At 44.3% G+C, this 14842-nt stretch overlaps 1 protein-coding gene across 1 annotated transcript in view; it reads right to left on the reverse strand.

Annotated features, from left to right (window-relative positions):
* Positions 1-14842, reverse strand: part of gmeb1 (glucocorticoid modulatory element binding protein 1) — an 80654-nt gene that overhangs the window by 40084 nt on the left and 25728 nt on the right. The window contains 1 exon segment of the mRNA XM_061664204.1: positions 14610-14755. Within this exon segment, the coding sequence (XP_061520188.1) occupies positions 14610-14755 (146 nt within the window).

Below are 14842 nucleotides of genomic sequence, written 5' to 3' on the forward strand. Positions count from 1 at the left end.
CCCCTAACGGGACAAGCCGATAGGACCAAGACCAATACGAGTATTCAAACTTCAGTACTCACCGATATAGAGTACCCATACCACTGGTACTTTTGATACATAAAATTTAAATTAATACATTGACAATTAATTGTAAACAAATACTTTTCTTTCTTCCTGACACGTTATTATTCGCTGATGAGTCCAATCACTGCACTATAGTGCCAACTACTGGTGAGGAGGACTTATTTCATGTCAGTTTTTTATTTTCCCTTAAGTATCGGTGGGTGGTATCAGCAGCCTTCAGGTGTACCTGATATCCTAGAAATAAGGCCAGTATCGACCGATACCTGGTATCGGTACTCGCCCATCCCTACTCAAAAGGAACAAACTCTTCACCACATGCTCTGCTGCATCCGTTATGAGATTGGAATGCTGAGCGAGTAGGGAAGGTCCAGTGGAGGTGACTAACCAATTGGGTGCAACGTAACATGGAACAACCATGGATTTAAAATATATATCCACAACAAACAAATCACACGGGCCATAATGCAAATCCTTTAAAGCCCAACAATTGACCAGTCTTATTCTTTCTGCAGCAATGTTTACATACTCATCCACTATGATAACGCGGCTTAACTTTATGTCAATTTCTGAGTTTGATGGGTGTGTAACCAATGTAACCATCCAAGAGTAAGTGATTAAAGAATAACCAAAAGGAAGGCGTGTAATGGAAAATTGTATAGTATAACTTGTACCTTTAATAGCGAAGTGCAACACCTGGGACTGAATAGATTATTCAAGTGTGACTGCAGTTTGTCTGATCAAGAACAATAGTTTTAATTTTTACAGCCCTAGTCTAAACCATTTTCATGTAGGATGGTATAAAAAATAAAAATAATTTAAAAAAATCTGTGAGTCCCCTCTTGGCCAGACCTTCGAGGTGTTGCATGTCTCTCTGTCTAATTGTCTGGCCATTTTGCAAAGATAATAAACTGCGCAAGTTACTTTGTCTATTTGTGTTTGTTTCATGTATTCTCTGTCAAAACAAGTAGTTTTTTACAACACCACAACCAATACAGACCTACAGTTAAGATAATACACAGAACATATCACTCAGTACAAAATGGGACTGGCAAACAGACATCTACTCACAATAGATACAAAGGATGATTACTTCCATGCACTCTTGACCTGCCAACCTCTCACATTCACACCGATTTTATCGGCCTTATCGGTATCGGCCGATAATTAGCATTTTATGCTGATCGCCTTTAATGTCATAATTCGCCGATCCGATCAATGACCTCATTGATTGGCTCCGCAAAAGACATTTACTCCAGCGTCGCCATCGTGCACAGTATATTTGAATCCAAAAGCTAGTTTATTTTTCGCCTTGTGGCGTGTCTTTTGGCGTAGTCCTGTAAATATCTGATGGTCAATAAAGTTATTCAATTGTTTGATTTTATTTTTTTTTTTAAACATGTCGGCGGTGTGGAACAGACACGTCTGAGACAGACAACATGTAATGCCGGCTCAGACTACAAGGAAAATTTGCTCTTTCAAGATTGCAGACTACTGCAATAAAATCTTGTATTCCGATACCACCACATCTCGTTTTTTACGATCATTTGGCTTTATCGTGTCAACTCAAATGCGACCGGATACACTTGTTACCGTGGCGACGACAACAAGAGTGGATAGCGCCGACTATCGGTGCTCAGGAGAGGACGTTCGTTTAAGGCTTGCTTGAGGTATGTTCACGTACTTTTAATACGATACGGCTCACAAGCAGGCAATAAAATGTTATGGAGCCTAGCAAGCGAGCAGTAGCACGAACGGTTGGACGTAAACATGCCGCCGTTCTGTCGAATCATGCTCTAACGTTTCGGTGTGTAATTAAATTAAAAATAAGGTAATTTAATTACAGTTAAATTAGCACCCATTATTTCTGTCATGTAATGTTGGTTTGACCTGACTGATTAGAATACATGATCTGACTAGAGCAGTGATTTCCAACCTTTATGGAACCAAGGCACATATTTTACAATCGAAAAATCTCACAGCACACCAACAAACAAAAATGTCACAAAAAGTGGATAAATTAATGACTGTATTTACTTCCTGCCATCAAATAGAAGACCATTCATTTGTTCTGTCTGTCACTATGCGTCACTGGCATAAATAGAGGAACAAAGATACATTATTTATTGCAAATACAATTTTTTTGCGCAATTAAGTACACAAGTATATACAGTAAATGAACAGGTCAAAAGACACAAGATAAGATAATAATAATAATAATAAGACACATTCCTCCATCTTGTGATCGGATCGGTGATCGGTTATCGTTTTTTTAAACTCGCTGATCGGTGATCAGCCCCAAAAATCCTGATCATGTAAAGCCTAATTCACACCTACGGGCTATTTAGTCTTCAACCAATGACCATGCATGTTTTTGGGATGTGGGAGGAAAGCGGAGTACCTGGAGAAAATCCATGCAGGCATGGAGAGAACATGCAAACTCCACACAGGCAAAGCTGGATTTGAACCCAGATCCTCAGATGTGCGAGGCAGACATGCTCACTAGTAGTCCACCATGCCGCTACATATCAATAATAACAACTAATAAACTGACCCAGAAGTGATGTTTTGGAAGAGAATTTGCAACTGAATATTTGAAACTGAATGCTGAATTTCCAATTGAATGTTGACTTTGCAGCTGAATGTTGAAATACTAGCTGAATATGATGAATATTTGACACGGAACACAGATGTTTTCTCAGATGAATAGTGTGTGATTGCATGTACAACACCCACCCTCGGGGACACCTACACTGGCAAACTACTGCAGAAATCCAGTGGACTCATGAAGGACCCTTCCCCTCCCCCTGATAATCACTTTTCTCCTCCTTTCCGTCAGGATAACACCTCAAACCACAAGACTCAAAAACAGCTGATGAAATGCATCTGTCCACCCACCCCCCAAGGGAAGAACAAATGACTACACCCCCCTTTACACATAAGTGGAATATAATGAACAAGATCTGTGCGATATCAGAATCAGAATCATCTTTATTTGCCAAGTATGTCCAAAACACACAAGGAATTTGTCTCCGGTAGTTGGAGCCGCTCTAGTACAACAGACAGTCAATTTACAGAACACTTTGGAGACATAAATACATTGACAAAAAACAATTGTGCAAAAAGATGCAGAGTCCTCTAGCACTTAGAGCAGTTCGAATGACTAATATTGCAATAGTCCGGTGCAATGACCATTGTGCAAAGGGCGCTGAGACTTCAAGGAGTGTATGCGGTTTAAAGTGACGAGTAGTGCGATCATCTAGGGACAATGATGGTTGTGCAAATGTTGTGCAATCAGTGTGCAAATGGAGCAGATGTTACTCTGGCATGAGTGGCCAGTATATGCAAATAGTGCAGCCATGGCGAGACAACTACAGTGAGTGCACGAGTAATACATAATTGGCCCCACAGAAATGTGACAACGAACTCAAGTCAATAAATTGCCATCTTGTTGTAATGGAATTATAGGTGAGGTGTTTAAGAAGTTGATCGCAAGAGGGAAGAAGCTGTTGGAATGTCTACTAGTTCTAGTTTGCATTGATCGGTAGCGCCTACCTGAGGGAAGGAGCTGGAAGAGCTGGTGACCGGGGTGCAGACGGTCCGAGAGGATTTTGCACGCCCTTGTTTTAGTTCTGGCAGCGTGCAAGTCCTCAATGGTGGGTAGGGGGGTACTGACAATCCTTTCAGCAGTTTTGATTGTCCGCTGCAGTCGGAGTTTGTCCTTTTTTGTAGCAGCACCAAACCAGACTGTGATGGAAGAACACAGGACTGATTCGATGACCGCTGTGTAGAACTGTCTCAGCAGCTCCGGTGGCAGGCCGTGCTTTCTCAGAAGCCACAGGAAGTACATCCTCTGCTGGGCCTTTTTGAGGACGGAGTTGATGTTGGTCGCCCCGCTTCAGGTACTGAGAGATTGTAATTCCCAGGAACTTGAAGGTCTTGACGGTTGACACATGGCAGCTGGACAACGTGAGGGGCAGCTGTGGCGAAGGATGCCTCCTGAAGTGCACGATCATCTCTACAGTCTTGAGCGTGTTCAGCTCCAGGTTGTGTCGGCCGCACCACAGCTGCAGCCGCTCCGCTTCCTCTCGATATGCAGACTCGTCACCGTCCTTGATGAGGCCGATGACAGTGGTGTCATCTGCAAACTTCAGGAGCTTGACAGTCGGGTTCGCTGAGGTGCAGTCGTTCGTGTAGAGAGAGAAGAGCAGCGGAGAGAGGACACAACCTTGGGGCGCCCCAGTGCTGATGCTGCGTGTGGATGAGGTGGCCTTCGCCAGCCCGACCTGCTGTGTCCTGCCCGTCAGAAAGCTGTAAATCCACTGGCAGATGGCAGGTGAGACGCTAAGCTGGAGAAGCTTGGTTGAAAGGAGTTCAGGGATGATGGTGTTGAACGCTGATCTGAAGTCCACGAACAGGATCCTCGCGTAGGTCCCTGCACTGTCGAGGTGTTCTAGGATGAAGTGCAGTCCCATGTTGACTGCATCATCCGCAGACCTGTTCGCTTGGTAGGCAAACTGCAGGGGGCCCAGCAGGGGACCTGTGACACTCTTGAGGTGGTCCAGCACGAGACGTTCAAAGGACTTCATGACCACAGATGTCAAAGCGACAGGCCTGTCGTCATTCAGACCCGAGATTGCAGGTTTCTTGGGGACTGGAATGATGGTGGAGCGTTTGAAACAGGATGGAACTTCGCACATTTCCAAAGATCTGTTGAAGATCTGAGTGAAGACTGGAGCGAGCTGGTCCGCGCAGACTTTGAGGCAGGATGGGGACACATGGTCCGGTCCTGCCGCTTTGTTAATCTTCTGTTGTTTGAAGATGCGTCTCACATCCTGTTCATGGATGGTTAACACAGAAGTCAGAGGTGTGGTTGTGGTCGCGGGTGCGGCCGGGTGGGTGTGTGGAGTGAAACTGTCCTTTTCAAATCTGCAGTAGAAGGTATTCAAGTCGTTGGCTAGTGTGCTATTGTTCTCAGCTTGGGGGGATCGTCGCTTGTAATTAGTCAGCGATTGGAATGCATGCCAGACTGATTTAGAGTCGTTCGCTCTAAACTGTTTTTCCAACTTTGCTCCATCTTGGAATATTGTCTGATCAAAATTCTGTGCAATACCTGAATGTAAATAATTGCACTACTGCCATATCAATGTGGACATTCTCCGAAATGTGAATAACTGTTCTTTACATACTATAAATGTGTCTTTTTGATAATTGCCTGCTTATAATTTTACATCAACACGGCAAATTATGAGAAGCCTAACTGATTTTCATTGTGCCTATCACAATGACAATAAACTTAGGTTTTATTATATTGTAATCTATTCTACACTGAATAAGTTGGTAATTTTATTTTTATTTTTTTAAATGGTGTTGGTCAGTCAAGTTTAAAATCTGATGGCACAGATATACTTCATAGGCAGGGGTCAAACAATGAATCGGTTTGGAATACAACCCCAATTCCAATGAAGTTGGGACGTTGTGTTAAACATAAATGAAAACAGAATACAATGATTTGCAAATCATGTTCAACCTATATTTAATTAAATACACTACAAATACAAGATATTTTATGTTCAAACTGATCAACTTTATTGTTTTGAGCAAATAATCATTAACTTCGAATTTTATGGCTGCAACACATTCCAGAAAAGGGGACAGGTGGCAAAAAAGACTGAGAAAGTTGAGGATTGCTCATCAAACACCTGTTTGGAACATCCCACAGGTGAACAGGCTCATTGGGAACAGGTAGGTGTCATGATTGGATAGAAAAGGAGCTTCCCTGAATTGCTCAGTCATTCACAAGCAAAGATGGGACGAGGTACACCTCTGTGAACAAGTACGTGAGAAAATAGTTTAACAGTTTAAGGACAATGTTCCTCAACGTACAATTGCAAGGAATTTAGGGATTTCATCATCTACGGTCCATAATATCATCAAAAGGTTCAGAGAGTCTGGAGAAATCACTGCATGTAAGCGGCAAGGCTGAAAACCAACATTGAATGCCCGTGACCTTCGATCCCTCAGGCGGCACTGCATCAAAAACTGACATCAATGTGTAAAGGATATCACCACATGGGCTCAGGAACACTTCAGAAAACCAATGTCCGTAAATATAGTTCGGCGCTACATCCCTAAGTGCAACTTGAAACTCTACTATGCAAAGCAAAAGCCATTTATTAACAACACCCAGAAACGCCGCCGGTTTCTCCGAGCTTATGGATACAAAGTTCAAAAGCCAGCATCTGTGATGGTGTGGGGCTATGTTCGTGCCAATGGCATTGGTAACTTACACATCTGTGAAGGCACCATTAATGCTGAAAGGTACATACAGGTTTTGGAGAAACATATGCTTGCTTATTTCAGCAAGACAATGTCAAACCACATTATGCACGTGTTACAACAGCATGGCTTCGTAGTAAAAGAGTGCGGGTACCAGACTGGCCTGCCTGCAGTCCAGACCTGTCTCCCATTGAAAATGTGTGGCGCATTATGAAGCTTAAAATACGACAACGGAGACCCCAGACTGTTGAACAGCTAAAGCTGTACATCAAGCAAGAATGGGAAAGAATTCCACCTACAAAGCTTCAATAATTAGTGTCCTCAGTTCCCAAACTTTTATTGAATGTTGTTAAAAGAAAAGGTAATGTAACAAAGTGGTAAATATGACCCTGTCCCAGCTTTTTTGGAACGTGTTGCAGCCATAAAATTGTAGGTCAATAATTATTTGCTTAAAAACAATCAAGTGTATCAGTTTGAACATTAAATATATTGTCTTTGTAGTGTATTCAATTAAATATGGGTTCAAGACATCGTTCCAACTTCATTGGAATTGGCGGTAGGATACGCAGATTCACACTGAAAGGAAGGAGGCCCCCCTTTTGGAGGGAGGGAGCCCGCAGGAACAGATGAACGGCTGATCAGGTCTTTTATTCTCTCCGTCAGTGCTCTCTTCTCTCATTCCTCTTGAATCGCTCCTGCAATGCTCTTGGTCCCTGCGCTGATTTCTGGTCCTTGCTGTCACGCTGACTCGAATGCAGCCCTATCGGGGGCACAACCCAGTGCAAACTGTCGGCCGGTCCCAAGCCCGGACAAATGCAGAAGGTTGTGTCAAGGAAGGGCAAAAATCCGGCAAAAAACTTTGACAAACAAATATGAGCTTTCATCGAAATAATTCCATACCCGATCGGTCGTGACCCGGGTGAACAACGTCCGTGCCCTGCACCATTAACCTGCAGGGTGCTGGTGGAAATTCAGCTACTATGAGTCGAAGACAAAGGAGAGGTGGAAAGCGAGTTCTTGGGCAGAAAAAGAAGAGGAAAACACAGAGCCTTGAATTGAATGTGAGGACTATGACAGGAAAATCTCGGGAGTTGGTTGACATAATGATTAGGAGAAAGGTTGATATATTGCGTGTCCAGGAGACCAGGTGGAAAGGCAGTAAGGCGAGAAGTTTAGGGGCAGGGGTTCAATTGTTTTACCATGGTGTAGATGGGAAGAGAAATGGAGTACGTGTTATTTCAAAGGAAGAATTAGCTCAGAATGTCTTGGAGTTTAAAAGAGTATCAGATTGAAGTGATGAGGCTGAAACTTGAATTTGTGGGTGTTATGTATAATGTGATTAGGTAGGATGTGACCTAGAGGTGAAAGAGAAATTCTGGAAGGAGGTAGACAAATTAGTTCTGAGCATCCCAGACAGAGAGAGAGTCGTGATTGGTGCAAATTGTAATGGACATGTTGGTTAAAGAAACAGGGGTGATGAAGAAGTAATGGGTAACAACGGCATTCAGGAAAGGAACTTGGAGGGACAGATGGTGGTAGACTTTGCAAAAAGGATGGAAATGGCTGTAGTGAACACTTTTTTTCCCAGAAGAGGCAGGAACATAGGGTGAAGTACAAGAGCGTAAGTAGAAGCACGCAGGTGGATTACATTTTGTGCAGACGATGTAATCTGAAGGAGGTTGCTGACTGTAAGGTAGTGGTAGGGGAGAGTGTGGCTAGACAGCATAAGATGGTGGTGTGTAAGATGACTTTGGTGGTGGGGAGGAAGATTACGAAGACAAAGGCAGAGCAGAGAACCATGTGGTGAAAACTGAGAGAGGTAGAGTGTTGTGCGGCTTTTTTGGAAGACGTGAGACAGGCTCTCGGTGGACAGGAGGAGCTTCCAGAAGACTGGACCACTACAGCCAAGGTGATCAGAGAGATGGGCAGGAGAGTACTTGGTGTATCTTCTGTTATGAAAGGAGAGAAGGAGACTTGGTGGTGGAACCTCACAGTACAGGAAATCATACAAGGAAAGAGGTTAGCTTGGAAGAAGCGGGACACTTAGAGGACCGAGGAGAGGAGAAAGGAATACATTGAGATGCAACGTATGGTAAAGGTAGAGGTGGCAAAGGCCAAACGAGGCATATGATGACATGTATCCCAGGTTGGACACTGAAGAAGGAGAAAAGGATCTATACAGGTTGGCCAGACAGAGGGATAGAGATGGGAAGGATGTGCAGCAGGTAAGGGTGATTAAGTTATAGAGATGGAAATGTGTTGAGTGGTGCGAGCAGTGTGCTGGACAGATGGAATGAATACTTTGAAGAGTTGATGAATGAGGAAAATGAGAGAGAAGGAAGAGTAGAAGAGACAAGTGTGGTGGACCAGGAAGTGGCAATGATTCGTAAGGGGAAAGTTAGAAAGCATTAAAAAGGATGAAAAATGGAAAGGCAGTTGGTCCTGATGACATTCCTGTGGAGGTATGGAAGCATCGAGGAGAGGTGGCTGTGGAGTTTTTGAGCAGCTTGTTCAACAGAATTCTAGCAGGTGTAGCGTACATGCTCCCCGCAAACGGAGGTGACACAGTGGCTCCCCCAGGTTTCATAAACTGCAGCCTTCGAAGCCGCCCTGCCCTGAGACTGCCCCAAGTAAAACGCCTCGTGGGCCCTAAACTAATTAACATCGACCCTCGAAGTCTGAACTCCCAAGCATCAAAAGCCAGATGTTTCCACCGAACCACCTGTCTGTAAATAGGAACAATTGCTGGGGCAAGGCAACACCCGCTGGTATCGAGAGGAACTGCAGGAGAACCAGGCGGACTCTCATTTGATGTTTAACCAAGGTTAAATGTCTGTTTTGACATTTCATAAACGCTGCAGAAATTTGCCAAATGTATGCCTTGCTGTCTGTGTCAGTGTGTCAACTTTACAAATGCAATCGTGAGATTTTGAGAATTGTTTGTCTTGATTTGACTCCCAGCAGCATGAAATGTGATTTGAATCATAAGCAGTTGAGTTGCCAAAACTAAAGTATAAACATTCCATTAGTTTGACCTGTGAGTAAAGAGAGTACCAAGTTGAGGTTATTTTATATTAATATATGATTCTAAACCCATTTTATCAAATTTGTCGACCAGATTCAAGCCGATGGGTGTGGTCTTCTCCGTTCCTCTTCGACACGCCCCTGGGGTACTTAACCCTGGCGCTTGTGTGTTTTGCTCTCTCGTATTTTTTTTCCTCTCCTCTTGTCTTGGTGGCAGCTCGCCTGCCGGGCTGGCCGTGGGCCACCCCTTCCACTTTTGCCCTTTCTTTATTCGGGCACACGGCTCGGAGATGGAGATCTGGCTCCCTCGCTTCTGCGGATCTCCACTGCTAAGCCTCCCGAACAGTTGCCTGTTCGGCTACGAGCCTAGCGTGAGTCCTCCGGACTTGCGAGCGGATCCCGGGAAGCAGGTGGGGAGCGAGACGGTCCTACTCTCCCAAGAAGGCGTGACGCATAACAATTCTTTGTCTTTTTCTAAATCTTTTTCTTCTGCAACCAAATCTGTCGCCTTGCTTCCTGAGCCATTTTCAGAGAGAGAATACCACCCACCAGCTTGAAATTACACTCGTGAGTAGACACGGCAAAGGTTTTGCCAGATTGTACAATATTAGTGCCTAATAATTTCGGGGAAATTACTAGCTTCAGACAAAATCTCAATTTTGTTCTCTCTATCTCTCTCTCCCATCCGCACTGGACGCAGCAAACGGTCACGTTTCCAACTTTGGTCCAACACACGATGCTCTATTTCCCTTTTCGTGCACCTACTTTGCACCTTTTTATGATTATTAGTATTATTATTTTTCGTTAGTTAGACCCCTTTGTGTGTTTCCCTCTAGATCCCTTGTAGATGTCATTAAATATACCATAAAATTCCACTCTCGGTTGTGTTTTGTGTGTTCTGAGTTAAAGTAACCCTCTGTCATATAGAACTCAATATTTCATACAGTGTAGCAACCTTCAGATTACGAGACTGATAAAAAGGTTGGTCGTCACTTTCCCTATATTTAATACCTATAAAAAGTGACGTGGAGCCCTTTTACGAGACATATTAGTTTGATTTTAACATTTAAACCAAAAATTTAGTAACGCAAGCATCGCTTTCGGCTTACTCTTTTCTCTTAAATTAATTACATTTTTATTTGATAAATATACGCTACACGGATGAAAATATTATGTGCAAAGCTGCAAAGCTGTTAGAACTAAAGAGGAATAAAGTTGATGAGCCACACAATGAAGTTATGGGAAAGAGTAGTGGAGGCTAGACTCAGGACAGAAGTGAGTATTTGTGAGAAACAGTGTGGTTTCATGCCTAGAAAGAGTACCACAGATGCATTATTTGCCTTGAGTATGTTGATGGAAAAGTACAGAGAAGGTCAGAAGGAGCTGTGTGAACACTGAGTCTTTGTGTGAACACTGTGTCTTTGTGGATGTAGAGACAGCCTATGACAGAGTACCCAAAGAGGAACTGTGGTATTGTACTGCATGCGGAAGTCTGGAGTGGAAGAGAAGTATGTTCGAATAATACAGGACATATATGAGGGTAGGAGACCAGTGGTGAGGTGTGACAGAGGAGTTTAAGGGGGAGGTGAAACTGCATCAGGGATCAGCCCTGAGCCCCTTCCTGTTTGCAGTGGTAATGGATAGGCTGACAGATGAGGTTAGACTGGAATCCCCGTGGACCATGATGTTTGCAGATGACATTGTCTCCAGCGAAATGGTGAGCGCGGTAAGGAAGTGAAGAAACGGGTCCAAGCAGGTTGGAACGGGTGGAGGAAGGTGTCAGGTGTGTTATGTGACAGAAGAGTCTGCCAGGATGAAGGGCAAAGTTTATAAAACAGTGGTGAGGCCAGTCATGATATGAAGCCAGCCATGATGTACAGATTAGAGACAGTGGCACTGAAAAGACAACAGGAAGCACAGCTGGAGGTGGTGGAAATTAAGATTAGATGTCTTAAGGTTAGATGTTTTGGAGACAAAGTTAGAAATTAGTTTCACTTAAGATGTCTCTGAGCAGGTGAAAACAAAGTCTGCATACCAGCCAACTACCAAGAGAACCGCGCTCCAAGCTCCAAATGCTGACATTCACCTTCTTCTCCATGCATTCAATGTCCGAGGAAAATTTGCCGATCCAGCCAAGCATGAGTCGAGGTTGCGTTTACCAGAATAATGGCTTAATGCAGTAGTTAATTTTTGGGTGGATAAAAGTAACGGGAGAGGAAACATTGCATACCTATTGCTTTACTTAGCTATTGTATTAAGGCCGACTGCCATTTCCTTACCCTTAAGTACATATTAGAGGTTCTGTGTCCTTTTTTTCCTAAATACTTATGCTTTAGTAGTTTAGCATCCATCCATCAATTTTTCTGAGCCGCTTATCCCCACAAGGGTCACGGGAGTACTGGAGCCTATCCCAGCTGTCATCGGGCAGGAGGCGGGGTACACCCTGAAATGGTTGCCAGCCAGTCGCAGGGCACATATAAAAAAAACAACCATTTGCACTCACATTCACACCTACGTGCAATTTAGAGTATTCAATTAACCTACCATTCATGTTTCTGGAATGTGGGAGGAAACCTGAGTACCCGGAGAAAACCCACACAGGCACGGGGAGAACATGCAAACTCCACATAGGCGGGGCGAGGATTGAACCCCGTTCCTCAGAACTGTGAGGCAGACACTCTAACCAGTCGCCCACCGTGCCGCCTAGTTTACTATCATAGATGCCTTTTACAACTCATTTCGGCTGCTTGTATCCGGGATCTTGTTCTTTCGGTCACGACCCACAGCTCATGACCATAGGTGAGGAGAACGTAGATCGACTGGTAAATTCAGAGAACGCTTTACGGCTTAGCTCCTTCTTTACCACAACGGTCCGATACAAAGTCTGCATCACTGCAGACGCTGCACAGATCCTCCTGTCGATCTCCCGTTCCATTCTTCCCTCATTTGTGAAGAAGACCCCAAGATACTTGAACTCCTCCACTTGAGGCAGGATCTCATCCCCGACCTGGAGAGGGCACGCCACCATTTTCCGACAGAGGACCATGGTATCAGATTTGGAGGTGCTGATTCCCATCCCAGCTGCTTCAAACTCGGCTGCGAACCGCTCCAGTGAGAGTTGGCGATCACGGCTTGTTGAAGCCAACAGAAGCACATCATCTGCAAAAAGTAGAGATGCAATTCTGAGGCCAGCAAACCGGACCCCCTCTACGCCTTAGCTGCATGTAGAAATTCTGTCCATAAATGTTATGAACAGAATCGGTGACAAAGGGCAGCCTTGGCCTAGTCCAACTCTCACCGGAAACGAGTCCGACTTACTAACGGCAATGCAGACTCTCTGACACCGCCCGTGCACGGGCTGAACAGCCCGTATCAGGGGATTTGGTACCCCATACTCCCGAAGGACACAGGACTCCCTGAGGGACACGGTTGAACGCCTTCTCCCAGTCCACAAAACACATGCTAGACCGGTTGGGCATACTCCCATGGACCCTCGAGGACCCTGCCGAGGGTGTAGAGCTGGTCCACTGTTCATCCACCCACAAAGTCGATCATCAAACTGCGACCTAGGGTGTCCTGGTGCCAAGTGCACATGTGGACACCCTTATGCTTGAACATGGTGTACATTATGGACAATCCGTGATGAGAACAGAAGTCCAATAACAGAACACCCAGTATACCCAGACCCACTCGGCGCCTCTCACCGTGGGCAACTCCAGAGTGGAAGAAAGTCCAACCCCTCTCGAGAGCACAGGTACCAGAGCCCAAACCCTGTGTGGAGGCAAGCCTAACTATATCTAGTCGGAACCTCTCGACCTCACACACCAGCTCGGGCTCCTTCCTTGCCAGAGAGGTTACATTCCACGTCCCTAGAGGCAGTTTCTGTAGCCGGGGATCAGATCACCAAGGTCCCTGCTTTCGGCCACCGCCCAGCTCACACTGCACACGACCCCTATAGCCCCTCCCACAGGTGATGAGTCCATGGGAAGGGGGACCCACGTTACCCTTTTGAGCTGTGCCCGGCCGGGCGCCATGTGTGCAGGCCCGGCCACCAGGCGCTCACCTTCGAGCCTCACCTCCAGGCCTGGCTCCAGTGGGGTGACCCGCGTCCGGGCAAGGGAAACCTCAACCCATTAACATCTTTCATCATAGGGCTCTTTTTGCCGTGCTTTGTCTGGTCACTCACCTAGGACCTGTTTGCCATGGGTGACCCTACCAGTGGCGTGAAGCCTCAGACAATTTAGCTCCTTCAATCATTGGGACACATAAACCCCTCCACCACAATAAGGTGACGGCTTCCAGGAGGGGTGAGGTGAATTTGTTACACTTAATTGTTTTAATATAAACTATACTTCCGTTTAGGGATTAAAGTTGAATGCTTGCATTCTGCTATTAATCTCTTAATTAACCGTGCATTAACTAACTACCAATTTATGATACATTGTTCTCTTCATGTACAAAACACAAACCCAAAATGTACAATGCTGTGGCTCAAAAACAAAGGTGCGGACCAAATCCACGGTACTCCATAAATCACCCCTAATTTTAGAGGTATAATTTTTCTTTGTATTTATGTTGTGTCAAACGTTGCTCAATATAATGTGAATTTAAAATATTGTAGTTTCTGCAATTAGTGTTCAAGTATTTGTCAATGATAACTTCAGGAAATGGTAATATTTACTTGGCAAGTCGATTTACAGTGTGCACCCCTACATTTTAAAATTGAGCCCCTAAAGTTTTAACTTTGGGGCCACTATGCTGTCCGCAAAAAAAAAAAATAATAATAATCTGGAGCCCTGCTCTATGGTTATTCATCACCCTGCCTAATGGGCAGAAGAGAGATGGTTTATAACTGTGTTTGTGAAGTTCACTCAAGAAGCTCTTGTATTGTGCCAACAGAGGGGATTGGAGCAGCTACCATGTGAAAATCCACCTGCTAGTAGTGATGTTACTAATTAGTTGTCGTCATCATAGTAGAGTGGTGTGTGCTTTATGTAAAGGTAAGAAAGTCCTGATACTCATAATATACAGTATAGTTTGCAAGCCAGATAAAACTAAACCTTATCTTCTTACAGAAATTTAAAAAACAATCAAAATGCAGATTACAAAAAAACAAACAAAAACAAAAAAAGACCAACTAGAATTCTTTGAGCAAAAATCCTTCTGTAAACATGACATACAACAGTTTCGTGTACCAAAAATAAAAATATTGAAAAAATAGTTACATTGTGGCATGTCCTCACCTTGAGAAGACGCAGATGAGAGTCCACTGTTGTCTGGTGGGAACCGTGTGTTGTTGATTAACAGGTCAAACTTGGTGCTACGGCAAGTGTTTGTACACAATGTAGTGTGTTGATAGAAGTCAAGCTGGCCTGAATCCATAATCTTTCTGGAGGGAGTGGAGAAATTTAATGACGCTATGAACTAATTTGGAACTCATAATAAACAGAATAAGCATGTCAAATTTAGGTCTGGG

This window comes from Phycodurus eques, chromosome 20, assembly GCF_024500275.1.
Source record: "Phycodurus eques isolate BA_2022a chromosome 20, UOR_Pequ_1.1, whole genome shotgun sequence".
Taxonomy (NCBI): Eukaryota; Metazoa; Chordata; class Actinopteri; order Syngnathiformes; family Syngnathidae; genus Phycodurus; species Phycodurus eques.